The following is a 14,419-nucleotide window of genomic DNA, read 5'->3' as shown; positions in this document are numbered from 1 at the left end:
ATTTAAGTCACCTACCAGAAGACTCTCAAAAGTGAGAAAAGATGGTTCTGACCAGGGATCTTGGGATTTGAGGAACTACATGGCAGTGAGTTCCCTGGGATTTTTCTTGCTTCCTGTATATCCTGGCCTGGGTGCCTTGCAAACTGGAAACTATATTGAGCACAGACAGAAAGAAAATCTCCAAGAAAAGCCTGCTCTCTGTAGCCAAAGAACTAGGAAAAGGGCATTTCAGCTATAGAGAAATGTTTTGACCAATCCTGCCTATTCTGGAAACACACCATGAATAAAACTATACCCTTTCCCAGCCCCAGTTGGCACTGCAGGAGTGGAGCCAGTGGGGTGGAAACCTATCTGTTGTCTTCTCCTGCAGTAATGAGTTATCATTCCTTTTCCCTGGAGCCTTTAGGTAAAAGTCTGACTTCTGTCATCACCCCTGCCCCTCTCAGGAGTCAGTGGTGCCTGTCTCCCTTGGAGCCTAAAGGTAAACTCTTACTTCTACCCCTGCCCTGCAGTATCAGGAAGGAAATAGTATCCCTCCCCTTTGGAGACTGTAGATGGAGCTCTAACTCCTCCCTCCCACCCCTACATTAACTAGGCAATGTATATCCCCAACTGGGTCAGTGAGTAGAACCTTATCTTCCACTCTTGTCCTATAGTAATGAGTTGGTACCCTTCTTCTCCCTAGCCAGCACTGTGGAGATGATAGCATGGAGTTTTGTCATCTGAGGGGGGCAGATCAGAATAGCATTGCAGAATCATTTAAACTATATTGATATTTGAACCACAGTCCACAAACCTGATCCAGGACATGTGTTCTGCTTCTTTCTTCTTTTTTTTTAATCATTTTTATTTTCATTTTATTTTGTTTTATTTTTTTAAATTGAAGTATAGCTGACACACAGTGTTCAATTAATGTAATAGGACATGTGTTCTGAATTTAAATATGTTGACTTCTTGCTAGAATAGAAGATTTAAATAGGAACCAGATTCTTAAATACTCAAAATGTTCAGGATACAGTCCCAAATCAGTCATTATAGCAAGAACCAATAAATCTCAACTCTAATGAGAAAAGACTGTCTAATGAGAAAAGATGCCACCGCCAAGATGACACAGAGTATAGAATTATTAGACAAGGATTTTAAAGCTACTGTTTTGAAAATGACTTAGCAATAACAAACTCTGGAAACAAATGAAAAATAAAAAATCTCAGCAAAGAAGTAGAAGATATAAAGAAGGGCCAAATGAAAATTTTAGAACAGGAAAATACAATAACTGACATAAAAGATTCACTGGATTGGCTCAGTGGCAAATTGGAGATAAGAGAGGAAAGAATTGATGAATTTGAAGATAGAGATCCAATCTGAACAACCAAGAAAAAAGATTGAAAACTAACTGAAATTGAGTCTTCAGGACCTGTGGGACAATAAAAGAAGATTTAACGTACATGTCACCCATGTCAGTAGGGGAGGAAAAGGATTGCGGTGCTGAAAAAATTGAAGAAATAATGGCTCAGAACTTCTAAAATTTGGTTGAAAGATATAAACTTAGAGATTTAAGAAGTCGAGTGAACTCAAGCAAGATAAATTCTAAGAAATCCATACCTAGATACATCAAAATCAAAGTAATGAAAAGGAAGGACAAAGAAAAAAATCTTGAAAGCAAATTAGCCAGAGAGAAATGACACAATTAGCTACAGGGAACAATAATTTGAATGAATGTAGTATATATAAGATATTTGCTCTATATCTATTGAAATGATTATATGGGGTTTTTTTTCATTATTTTATTGTAATGGCTGATTATATTGGTTAATTTTACAATGTTAAATCAACCTTGCATTCTTGAAATAAACTCCCACTTCATTATTATGTATAATTTGGGTTCAATTCGTTAGTTTTTTATTTTATTTTTTTTTAAGATATTTATTTGAGAGAAAACAAAGACACAGAGAGAACACAAGGTGGGGGGGAGGAGAGAGGGAGAAGCAGACTCCCCGCTAAGCAGGGAGCCCACTCCATCCAAGGACCCTGGGATCATGACCTGAGCCAAAGGTAGGCATTTAACAGAATGAGCCACCCAGGTGCCCCTCAATTCGTTAATTTTTTAAAAAGATTTTTAGGTCTGTGTTCAGTGAGGGATATTCATCTGTAGTTTTATATTTTTATAACATCATTGTCAGGCTTTGGTATTAGGGTTCGCTGGCTTCAGAAAACAAGCTGAGAAGTATTCCCTCGTCATCTATTTTCTGAAAGTTTATGTACAATTCGTGTTATTTCTCCCTTAAATAGTTGGTAGTATTTACCAGCAGAATCATCTGTCCTGGAGTTCTTTATGTGAAGGTTTTTGATAACCAATTTAATTTCTTTAATATAGAGCTATTCAAATTTTGTTTGATCTCATGTTTATTTAAATTTTAATTTGTGTTATATTTAAATTGTGTTATTTAAATTTGTGTTGTAACTTTCAAAGAATTTGTTGGTTTCATTTAAGTTGTACTTTTTAGTGTAAAGTTGTTCATACTGTTTTCTTGTGATTTTTTTAACTGTCTGTAGCAACTAGAATGATAACCCATCTTTCATTTCTGATATTGATAATTTGTGATTTTCTCCTTTTTTTCCTTGACAATCTAATTACCATTTTATTAATTTTGTTAGTCTTAAACACTTTTTTTTTTTTTTTTAAGATTTTATTTATTTATTCATGAGAGACAGAGAGAGAGAGGCAGAGGGAGAAGCAGGCTCCCAAGGAGCAGAGAGCCCGATGCGGGACTCGATCCCAGGACCCTGGGATCATGACCTGAGCCGAAGGCAGACGCTTAATCATCTGAGCCACCCAGGCGCCCTAATTTTGTTAGTCTTAAAGAACTTTTTGATTTGCTAATTTTTTCTTTGTTTTCCATTTTGTTTATATGTGCTCTTATTTCCTTTTTTCTACTTATTTTGAGTTTACTTGTTCTTTTTTCTAGCTTTGTAGATGGTTGATTTTACTACTTTTTTATGTCAGCTTTCAAAGCTATACTTTTCTCTCTAGGCACTGCTTTAGTTGAATCCTAAACTTTGGCAATGTTTTATTTTCACTTATCATTCAGTTTGAAATATTAATTTACTTTGTGATTTTTTTTCTCTTTACTCACTGATTATTTATGTCTTGTTTAGTTTCCAAATACTAGGGATTTTCTTACATGTCATACTGTTAATCATTTCTAATTTTTTCCATTGTGATCAGAGAACATGTTTTGAGTGGTTTCAAGCTTTTAACATTTATTAAGATTTGTTTTATGGCCCAGCATATGGTCTATCTTGGTGAATGCATATGTGCACCTATTTTATAGTTTGGGGTGTAGTGTTCTATTAAATATCAATTAGGTTTTCAAATAACTTATATTTTTACTGATTTTTGTGCCTAGTTCTGTCAACTGCTGAGAGGTGTTAAATTTCTAAGGATGATTAAGGAATTATCTCTCCCTTTAATTTTATCAACTTCAGATATCTTGAAAGTCTCTTTAAGCAAATACATACTTATGATTGTTCTGTCTTTCTGATGAACTGACCCTTTAATCGTTATGAAAGTCCCTCTTTTTCTCTGATAATACTGTTTGTCTTCATGTCTGTTTTATCTAACGTTAGTAGAGCCGATCCAGTCTTATGCTTACTGTTCTCATGGTATGTCCCCATCAATTTGTTTTTGGTCTGTTGTTAAAGTGTATGTCTCCTAGGCAGCATATGGCTGGGTTCTTATAATCTTTTATCCATTCTGATAATCTCTGCCTTTTAAGTGAAGTGTGCAGTCCATTAACATTTAATGTTATTATTAATATGGTTAAATTTAAGTCAGCCATTTCATGATTTGTTTACTGCTTGTCCCTCTATTTCTATTCCTCTTGTCTTTTCCTGCCTTCTTTTAGACTTTTGAAACAGTTATTTGAATTCCATTTTAATACATTTTTGGGCCTTTTAGCTCTATTACTTTGTTCTTATTTTATAATGATTTCTGTGTGGATTATAACATATGTATTATAATATATGTAGCATATATAATATACATAGAAATCCTTTAATTTTCTGTCTACTAAAAATTAATACAGTACATCTTCACATAAAATGTAGATACCTTGAGGGGCGCCTGGTTGACTCAGTTGGTTAAGCGTCTGCATTTGGCTCAGGTCAAGATCTGGGAGTCCTGGGGTCAAGTGCCATGTTGGGCTCCCTGCTCAGCGGGGAGCCTGCTTCTCCCTCTGCCCTCCACCCTACTTGTGCTCTCTCTCTCTTGCTCTCTCTCTCTCAAATAAATAAATAAAATCTTCAAAAAAAAATGTAGATAGCTTGAAACTATATAGGCCAATTAACACTCTTTTTATGCCCTTTTGTTATAGTTGTCAAGTAGAAAATCTACATGTTATAAATACTGCAAGGCAGTTACAATTTTAAACAATCATATGTTTCTAAAGAAATTAAGGAAAGTATAAGCAAGTTTGTAATAGTTGCATAACTGTAAATTTAAAGTCATTGAATATACACTTAAAACAGGTAATTTTATGGTATTGTAAATTATACCTCAGTAAAGCTGCTAAAAACAAAAATTGTAAATAGTCCACCTGCTCAAGTACTATTTGCCTTTGATATCTGAAAATCATTTTAAAACCAGTGCATTAACACAATATGTTTTAAGAAATCTTTAGTACAGATGAATTTGACTAGGCTAAGCAGAATCACAGAGCTTCTGGTTGAAGAAGTCCAGAGATTACAAGGTTTCCTGATGACATTTCTTTTTAAAAATGTGTTTTTAATAAATCTTTTTGGGTCCTCTTATAGAATATAGCATACAGGACAAGTTTCAGTACTATTCCCCAGATCTAATGAGATGTGGTGTTTCTCCTCTTCAAATAACTAAATAAAGTTATTTCCTTCTTATTCATTTTGGAATGCTAAAAACTTATAGACAGAGCAGAAAGTAAACACACTAAATTGATGGTTATTATTGGGGTATTTTTTTCCTTTTTTTTTCTTTTTTGTGTATGTATTTTGTTTTTTTCCCCAACTTTATTGAGAGAAAATAGACATATATATAAGTTTAAGGTATACAGTGTGATTATTTTGATACACGTATATACTGCAAAATGATATTCACAGTAAGGTTAGTTAATATCTTCATCCCCTCATGATATTTTTTTCTTAACAGTATATTTAAAATTTTCCTCATATTACCAGAAATTCTTAATAAACATAATGTTTGAATCCTGAATCAATGATACAAACTTAACTTTTATGTAATTTTAAGTTTTTTCCAACTTCCTTACTGCTATTTATTACATTATAGTGCATGCCTTTGTTTATAAATCGTAATTACTGAGTCAAAAGTATGGACGTTTCTTAGGCTCTTGTACATATTTGTTAACTATTCCCAGAACAGTTACATCAGTGTATATTTTCATCACCAGTTTTGACAGTCTCTCATTTTTTTGCCTGAATTTTATAAACTTCTTTGCCAAAGTCAAGTACTAAAAAATGGTGTTTATTTTTATTTGCATGTCATGAGTACTTCCATCTTGTGTCTAGTTTTGAGAGAAGAGTACTGAACTATGTGAGATAATTTTAGGAAAAGTTCAAATGAGCAAATCATTAAAAATGATACGTGCATATCCTAAACATTTATTTTAAACTTGAAATATCTATCTGTATATTTCTTTGATTTTTGACTCAGGCCTTTGAGTATACGGGTTTGCCACTTGGAGTGGAATGTTATGTTTCTGGCATAAACCACATCCATACTGCACTGTTCATAAGGTCCAATTTCAGGATAACATTCGAAGCAAGCTGAATGTGGAATCCTAGACTTTTATACTTTATTTTTTCTAATATTTTGCATGTGTCTCACCTACATCAAAGTTAACAGCAATTTTTTTTTTAAACATTTTATTTATTTATTTGATAGAGACACAGCGAGAGTGGGAACACAAGCAGGGGGAATGGAAGAGGGAGAAGCAGGCTTCCCGCTGAGTAGGGAGCCCGATGTGGGGCTCGATCCCAGGACCCTAGTATCATGTCATGACCTGAGCCGAAGGCAGACGGTTAACGACTGAGCCACCCAGGCACCCCAAAGTTGACAGCAATTTTTAAGTAACTCATCTTTATTGAATGCTTTGGAAGCATTCAGCTTAGTTTTCATGGAGGCACTGTTTCCCTCTTGCATTCACTTTTTGTTATTTAATAAAATGTGTTGTCATAATTACAAGCTCAACTGATTTAAACAGCCTTAGGAACAAAATTATTTGCTTCTTGGTGAACAGACATTTCCACTGGTGGAAGTAGAAACAAGGTGGTAAGATACTAGAATGTAGCCTACCAGCCAAGAGCATTGAGGGTATTTGATGGAGGGATTTGGGAACACTGCTTAACCTGACAAGTCATTTAAATAGAAACTGGTATTTAGCAAACTTTCAGTTCTAATATTCTCTGAAACCAAGATTTACTCGGGGGGGGGGTAGAAATTAATCTTAAATCCTACTTATATCTTGCCTTCCCTCCTTTCCTTTTTTGAATAATTGTTATTTTTTTTAAGATTTTTTTTTTTATTTATTAGAGAATGCATGAGCAAGGGGGAGGGGTAGAGGGGAGAGGGAGAAGAAGACTCCCTGCTCTACAGGGAGCCTGATACAGGACTCGATCCCAGGACCCTGGGATCATGACCTGAGCCAAAGGCAGACGCTCAACAGACTGAGCCACCCAGGTGCCCCATTTTTGAATAATTATTAATTATGTGCCTTATGCTGTGTAAGGTATAGTGAATAAAGAGATTAACAGTACAGTTTCTCTTCTCAAGGAATTGAAATCCAAAGAGGGAGACACTGTATGCTGCTGTCACTTGGTTTTCTGCTTTAAGTACCAGCCTAGGAGTATGAGCCATACAGTTGTGGAGGACAGAGTAGGATTACTCCACTCAGTCTGTCAGTGAGAAAAAAATTTCCAAATGAGGCTTGATCTTCAAGAATGGACAGGAATTAGCTTAGGCTTTCAGAATAGGAGGGAATAGCATGCACATCTTTTACAAGGAAGATTAGCAATCTTCTGAGTGTCTGCTGACCTATTCAGAATTGCCATATGTATGTGTGTTTGTTCTTTCATTCATTTATTCATTCCTTCAACAGTGAAACTCTCACCCTGGTCTTCCCGCATGCTTTGTGATAGTGATTATTGCTTCTGAACAGCCACGTATCTATAAGCTGTAGAAGTGGATGAATGTGAAGCACAGTCTTGTGTCCCATCTTCTCTGTCCTTCCTCACTCTTCCCTAGAGACGTTATTAATTAATTCAGGGAAAGTACAATAATGAGCACCATTTGTTGAACACTTATAATGTACCAAACATTTTCTTAGTGTTTTACGTATTTTCTCATTTATTTTAATCTGTATTGCCACCCTGTAAGGTAGGAATTAGAATCTCCATGTGTAGATCAGGAAACTGAACCTGGAAAAGTTAAGGCAAATTGCCAAAAGCTTTGCTGTTGGAATTGATGAACGTAAATTTGAAGCCATGTTTCTCTAAATCAGAAAGTCCATCTCTTAACCACTGTGCCAAGATTTACAGTTGTGAGGACTCACTCTAAATCACAGGAGAATGTTTGGATACTTTTTTCCGTAAGATTCTCTTAGACAATTATGTTTGAATATCCAAAGATAATTGAAAACTTGTGTTGAGGTTTAATTAAGTCACTGATAGCTATGTAACTCAAATTTAAATTATATGAATTTTTTCTTACTAGATTATAGTTCCCATAAGACATGCCAGTCATTCAAAATGGAAAGAAAGCTCCCACCATCCTATACCCTCCTTGCACTACTCGCCCTACTTCTCTCTCATTAGAGTGTGGGTGATTAGTGCCCTGACCAGTACTGCAAATCCTGAACAGTCTACTAAATGCCCTCCTTATCCGACCTCCAATGTATAATCTGACTTAAATCACCTTTCTAGCTATAGCTGTCCTTAGATGCTTCTGCCCTGGCAATCTCCCTTTACTTCAGTTGCACTACCAACCCTCCATCCCCACACCACGGCCACTTCCGCCACAACCCCTGTCCGAGACACACATAAACACATCCCCATTCTCTAGTATCCTCAAACTCAAAATTCCTTTAACATACTTTTTTTTTTTTTTTTAAACATTGCTGTGTGCGTTTGCTCTTGCTTGTCCAGTGCCCTTCCCACTCATCTTCTGTTGCCAACCTGGGGAAATCCTGCTTATCCCTTAAGTTCCAATATAAATGTCACCTCTGTGAAGCCCTCCCTTCCCCTTTCTCCAGAAGAGGCTGTGTTTATCACTTTCCTTCTGACTTTCAAACATTCTGTTTATGTCTTTGGTAGAGCCCTTAACATAATTCATTTCTTTCTCTTTCTGTGTTTCCCCTGCTCCTGAATGGGAGTTCCTAGGTTAAGTTATTATCTTTTACCCTTAGTGTTCACCTGTAGTAGCTTATCATACTGAATTGTTACTGATAGTGATAATAACCTTTATTAAGTGCATCCTGTGTCTTAGGCACTGTGCTTGATGTTTATACATATTAATTCATTTAATCCTCCTTTCGTCCTATGATACAGGGACAGTTATTACCCCATTTTACAAAGTAGGAAATTAAAATTAAATGAGGCAAAATAACGTGACCAACGTAATACAGCAAATGAGTGATGGAGTCAAGATTTGAACCTAGAGTGTCTGACTCCAGAGTTCATTCTTTATACCTATAGGAACAATCAAATTGATTAAGTGCTCTGGGGAGTTAACAACTAGGAGATACATTCTCCATTGAGACCAACCCTGAAAGGCTAAAAAGAAGGATGTAAAATACCCCATCACCAAAAGAAGGAGTGAGGTCCCTTGGAGAAGGCTTAAGAATCATTTGAAAAATTTTGTGTGATCACAAGAAGAGAGTCAAAGGACTCTGCTCTGATCACCAGTAAAGTTAGGTTCAGAGCATGCAGTACCTGGACAGCTACCCCTCACACATTGTTTTTATAGACAGTGAATGAGAAAAAGTGAAAAGCCAGTGTTGGGCTGAGGGATGTTGTAGATCATCAAATGCCAGAGCTCCCCTTTTATAAAGGAGAAGACCAAGGTTCAGATTAATTAATTAACTTGCCCAAGGGCACATAGCTAATAAATAATAGAGCTTGGACTAGAGTCCCAATTTTCTGAGTCCCAGTTCAGTGCCCTTTTTACCACAGTGTGCCCTATATTAGAGTTGCTATGTTCATATTTGGAGAGAAAAATGCTAGACCAGGGCAGAAATGACTCTTTGATGGAAACAGCTTGATGCTTTTGGAGCTGGTCAGCTTTTGCCTAAGACCTGCTGCTATTTTGGGTTCTCAGTTTGCTCAGAACTAAATACTGCCAGCCATACAAATAAAAAGGCAAGGCTATTATTTAGGCCTCCTAGGTCTGTGCATTCACTTACCTGCTTGCAAAGGCAAATTATCAGTTGATCTCTGCTGGACAGTTTGAGCATAGGATTATATTAGCCCTGGTCTTAGCCCTTGGACATCTGCTGGTTTGTCTGTGTTAAAGTAAATGCACAAGCCTTGCTTTCAGGTTGCAAGAGGGGAGGGAAAAGAAAGAAACCTAAATCTGTCTCTACCAGTGTTGATTTCTAATGCTGTTTCTTTCTGTTTCTTTCAGGGTGACGAGGAAGGACCCAGGTAAGATCACATTATTGCTGCTTGTCTGTTCTCAGAATTGAAGTAGAGTGACATTGGTGGCCTTTTAATGCCCCATGAAATATGGACAGCCAAAGAACAGCACAGAAAAGGGATCAACATCTTAAGTCAGGGCTTTGAAAATCTTATTTTGTAAGACTCCCATCTCCTTCCCCATCTGTGCCATTTCCTGCCTGTAACCTTCAGATAAAGGTAGACTTTAAAGTATGTAATGACAGTGACTTCAGAATACCTTGCTCGGAAGAGTAGGCACTATATTTAAATGGTAATTAGGCTATCAGGTGGACTGCCTAGATAAACTTTTGCATTGTTCTTTCTTGACTGGAATTGGATTGCTTTTTTTAATGGGCTTTGGGTCCAATATTCTTTGTTTCTGACATATAACATTTTTGCATCTGACTCGAGACACTGATACCGTGAATCCTAGGTCATAGGTATTACGTTTCTTAACTTGGTTTAGGAAAAAGAAGATGCTCCTTTCTGCTTCTGTATCACCACATGAAATGTGAAAGTGTATTTCATTATTGCCTCAGCCTTGCAGTAAACCTGGAGTTTGGTTTCCTTACTTTTGCTGTCATGCTGCTCAGTGAGAACTGAGCATCTAGGAAATGCTGCAGCTTTGCCATCCACGCAGTCAAGGGGCATTTGTACAAAGTAAAATAAAATGTCCAGGTGGGTCCTGTGTCACATAGGTTCAAGAACTGTTCAGGCTGGGAAGTGTCAGAGAGTTCAGTTAGGCTGCTGCTATTCAAGCTTTAGTTTTAGCAGAAGTGGCCCCCCCTTTTTTTTCAAATGAGCTTTAAGTAGAACCCCGGTATACAAAGAGTTTTTTCTGGCTAAAGTTGGGGGCCAGATCCATTGGTGAACCTTCTCTCTTCAATACAATAGACCCTGAGGGGCTTCTGCAGAGACCTAGGGTTCCAAAGAACTCAGTTTGAAAATCACTTATCTAGTTCAAATTTCTCATTGGAAGAAGGTACATGAATTGTCCAAGGTTACCTTACTGGAACCAAAATTCAGTCCTTTAGTTTATAAACCAACAAAGAAAGTTTCTTTTTTCCTTCTCCGTCCCCACACCCTCTGCCAGTTTCTTGGTGCCAGACATTATCCCACATCTGCATCTCTTGGTGCTTCTCTCCTTTGAGAACTATGGTTCTCAGCCTAGATCTAGCTCCTTGTCTACTGTGGCTAAAGCCATAGGCACCCTGCTTTAGAACCGCAAAGCCTCAGGGAATTTCTTCAAATTCACCTTCCAGCCGTTCTCAGGAACAGGCTCCCTCGGAATTATAGTTCATTTCTTTCCTCCCTCTTTCCTTCCTTCCACTCCCTCCCTTTCTTTTCTCATGACCTACTATGTGTCGGGCACTGTGTTACTCACTGGGTATATAGTACCCAGTATTCCTGGCCTTGTGGGAGAAATAAGCATATCACCGGGCCCTTATACTGTGGGACAAGTGCTATGATTGAGGGAAGTTTAGGCTGCTTTGTTGTTGGAGGGTAAGGGAAGGCTTACCCTAAAAGGTCATATATAAACAGGGCTCTGAAAGATGAGAAGGCAGGCAAAGGAGGAGCAGGGGGTAGGGGGTAGGGTTGTTCTAGGTAGATGGAACAACTTGTGCAGAAGCTCTAGACAAGAGAAGAGTGGAAGAAAGAAAGCAGAATCCAGATCCTTTAGGGCCTTATAGGCCTTCTAAGGTGTTTGAGCTCTGTCTTGCAGGCAATGGGAAAGCTTAAAAGAATTGTAAACAGGAATTAACCCGAGTAGATTTGCATTTTGGAAGTCTCCCCTGCCTTAACTGGAAGTGGATTAACACCAGAGTGTGGGAGACTAGTTAGACTAAAGTAGTGATGATGGGAGCCTAAATCCACATCTTTTCTAGTTATTGACCAGGTGTTTACCATTTTGCACAGACCTTTGGTTTCGACAGACTCTAAATTATCTCCTTGGCACTCCCATCTCTCCTACTGTCTAGACTAGCTCTAGCTCCTTAAAATCCAGGCCAAACAGAGCCCTAGACTTTCTTCTTCCCCAGAAAGAGCGTTCAGACAAGACCAGTATAATGAAAACACCTTAGCAGATGTCATGTAGCTTGGAGGAACCTGATTAGGATGAACACACTCATTTGTCTTCATGGTTACATGTCAGAGTCACGTTGAGTAGAAGAATACAAGGACTTTATGAAGAGATTAACTTGCTTCAAAGATACTATTTAGTGTAGATACTGGTTTTAGAGTTTAATTGCAGATACCTTCATGTCATTTTGACAAGATAGTTGTGAAGCATAGAGTTTCTTTACTAGCAACCAAGATATCAAGCTGTCTCCTTCGAGCTAGGCTATCGTGGATGTCAGCAGGGAATCTGTTATACCAGGACTTGATAGAATCCTCTTTTGGTACAATGACAGAACCCTTTTTTGGTATAATGAACCCTTTGGTACAATGAAGAGCATGTTCTAATTTGACAGAAAGAAGAAAACGAAGTCAAATTTTCTTTTTAAACTTTAAATTTATATTTGTTGGTTCCATTCAGTTTGTGTTGACCTACCATTTGTCTCAGTTAATTCCAGTTAACACTTCAGGGCAGATTGCCTTTGATCTGAAATTCTCTCATTTATGATACACGTTTTACCATCTCAATAAGCCAGAGTTTTGTTCCAGAGGCTTCTGTATTGCTGAAAATATTGCTGAAAGTATTGAATGAAAGTATTGAATGAAGGGAAGTGTGGGTGTGCCTGCACAGGGGATGGAAGAGAATGAATTGGGAGACTCTGTGTCCAGGCCTCTTGAATTAGGACACTTGTGTCTCCCTTGCTGGCATTCTTTCCATTCAGCCGCTTGTCCACCATCCGCACCCAAGTCCAGTGAGACTGGGCTCCAGCCACTCCACAGGAACAAAGGGAAATCGTGCTGTGGATACATATTTGTCTGTAATAGAGCTTGTGTCCTCCCTCCTGCCAGCTTCCCTGCCTTCTTTCCTCCTTTTGGTTCTGATTCCCCAAGCCATTTGACGTGAAGCGTCCCAATATTGTGCTGTTGGTCATGTCTGTTCCTGGTCCTGAATTTATTGTGTAGTTGTCCTGCTGATTAATAACAATAATCATAGCTATCATTTATTGAAGGTTTACTGTGTACGGTATTTTATATCACTTCTCATTTAATCCTCATGTAAAGCTTATGATGTAATTATTAGCCCACTTGTAAAATGAGGAAATTAATGCTCAGAAAGATGAACTTGCCGTAGATCACAGAGCCAGTAAGTTAGCAGAGCTAGGATTTGAATCTACTCTGGCTTCAGGGTTCATGCCCTCCACCGCTGTTTGGACTGTCTGCCCTTACCTGCCCTCATCTGCCAGCGCATTTCTTTCTGTGACCCTGAAGGAAAGCCAGGAGGATTCACGCATACTCTCAGAGGATTGCTTTGCTCTTATTCCTCTAACCAGGGAGGTCTCGCTTGCTTTGACATTGAATTGCTAGGGCCTCTGTTTTCTGCAAGCTACTTCTCCTCTCCTTAGCCTCTGTCATTATAAAGGGGTATTTCTTCATTTCACCCTCACACAGTGCCCTTTCAGGGTCAGCAGCAAAAGGAGTACTTTTAGACTCCCTGGGGAGCAGACAGCCAAGCCTTCCTTTGGCCCTGCAGAATTCCCTGCCTGTTGCCCCTGTGTTTGGTGGTTTACTCTTCAAATCCATTCTACAGTTACATAGATGGCAAGGATTCTTGGAGGGCATGGACGAACAGAAATCCTAATCTGTAGAACATGGATATTAACCACCATGGATTTATCTTTTAAGAGGGTGTCTTTGAAGCCCAGAGTGGTTTTTTTTTTTTTCCCCAAGCCAAAAAAAAGCAATTTACACTTTTGGCAGCAATTTTCTGTCTCTCTGTGCTATTATGGGAGATCTTGTGTTCACTCCCTCACAGATTGGCTCCTCAACTCCTACTGGAGCCTGCTGAGAAATAATATATATTCGAGGAGAGGGGGTGGCAGTAGGATCTGCTGCCTCGAAGCTGTTTTGTAGTGGGAGGAAGTCAGAGAGGGAAGGACCCTGAAACTCTTGTGCTCAGAGGAGAAAGGAGCAAGATCAGTATTAAATCTTGATTTGCTATTAAGATTTTCTGTGCTTTTTTTCCCCTTAAACTTAGAGGGGAATGGCTTTTTAATAGTAACAACCATATTTGGGACTTCTGTAGAATATTTTATCTTCAGAGCTGGCTCTTTATTCAGGCAGAAAGCTCCTGCTGAGATCAGTGTGAATCTGACCCATGCTGAGTCTGTGATCAAACAGGCAGCGAGTTCTGAAGGAGTAGGAGCTCAAGGAGAGTCAGCAGACCTATTCTATTCTTGGTCTTGGTCTGCCTGAGACTGACTATGAGACCTTGGGCTAGTCATTCAACCTCGTTGCCTCTTTGTAGGCTGTTTTTATTTCCCTGTAAACACTAGCCTTTCTTTCCCCTGCTCCCCACCCAGTTTTTTTGGGCTAACGTTGTATGAAGCAGTAGTCATATCACATATGGAGTGGAAGGAATCTGCCTATAGATTCTGTAATTTAGTAGATTTTTAAAAAATATTCTCAATTTTGTTTCTTTAAAAATTTTCTTGGGGCTGTATACTAGGTACTCTCCCCCCTCCCCCAAATAATAACCATGTGTTCTTAGATACGACATTTCTCTTCTTGACAACTTAGTTTGGAAACATAAAAAGGAACTAAGTCA

The 14,419-nt window shown here is 38.3% G+C and overlaps 1 protein-coding gene across 1 annotated transcript in view; it reads left to right on the top strand.

Moving 5' to 3' along the window:
* Nucleotides 1-14,419, top strand: part of TRIM44 (tripartite motif containing 44) — a 112,295-nt gene that overhangs the window by 49,509 nt on the left and 48,367 nt on the right. Inside the window, exon 4 of the mRNA XM_021685378.1 lies at nucleotides 9,668-9,687. Within this exon, the coding sequence (XP_021541053.1) occupies nucleotides 9,668-9,687 (20 nt within the window). The remainder of the gene's footprint in view (nucleotides 1-9,667; nucleotides 9,688-14,419) is intronic.

Source organism: Neomonachus schauinslandi, chromosome 11, assembly GCF_002201575.2.
Source record: "Neomonachus schauinslandi chromosome 11, ASM220157v2, whole genome shotgun sequence".
In the NCBI taxonomy this organism is placed as follows: Eukaryota; Metazoa; Chordata; class Mammalia; order Carnivora; family Phocidae; genus Neomonachus; species Neomonachus schauinslandi.
This window is presented reverse-complemented; position numbering and strand designations above follow the sequence as displayed.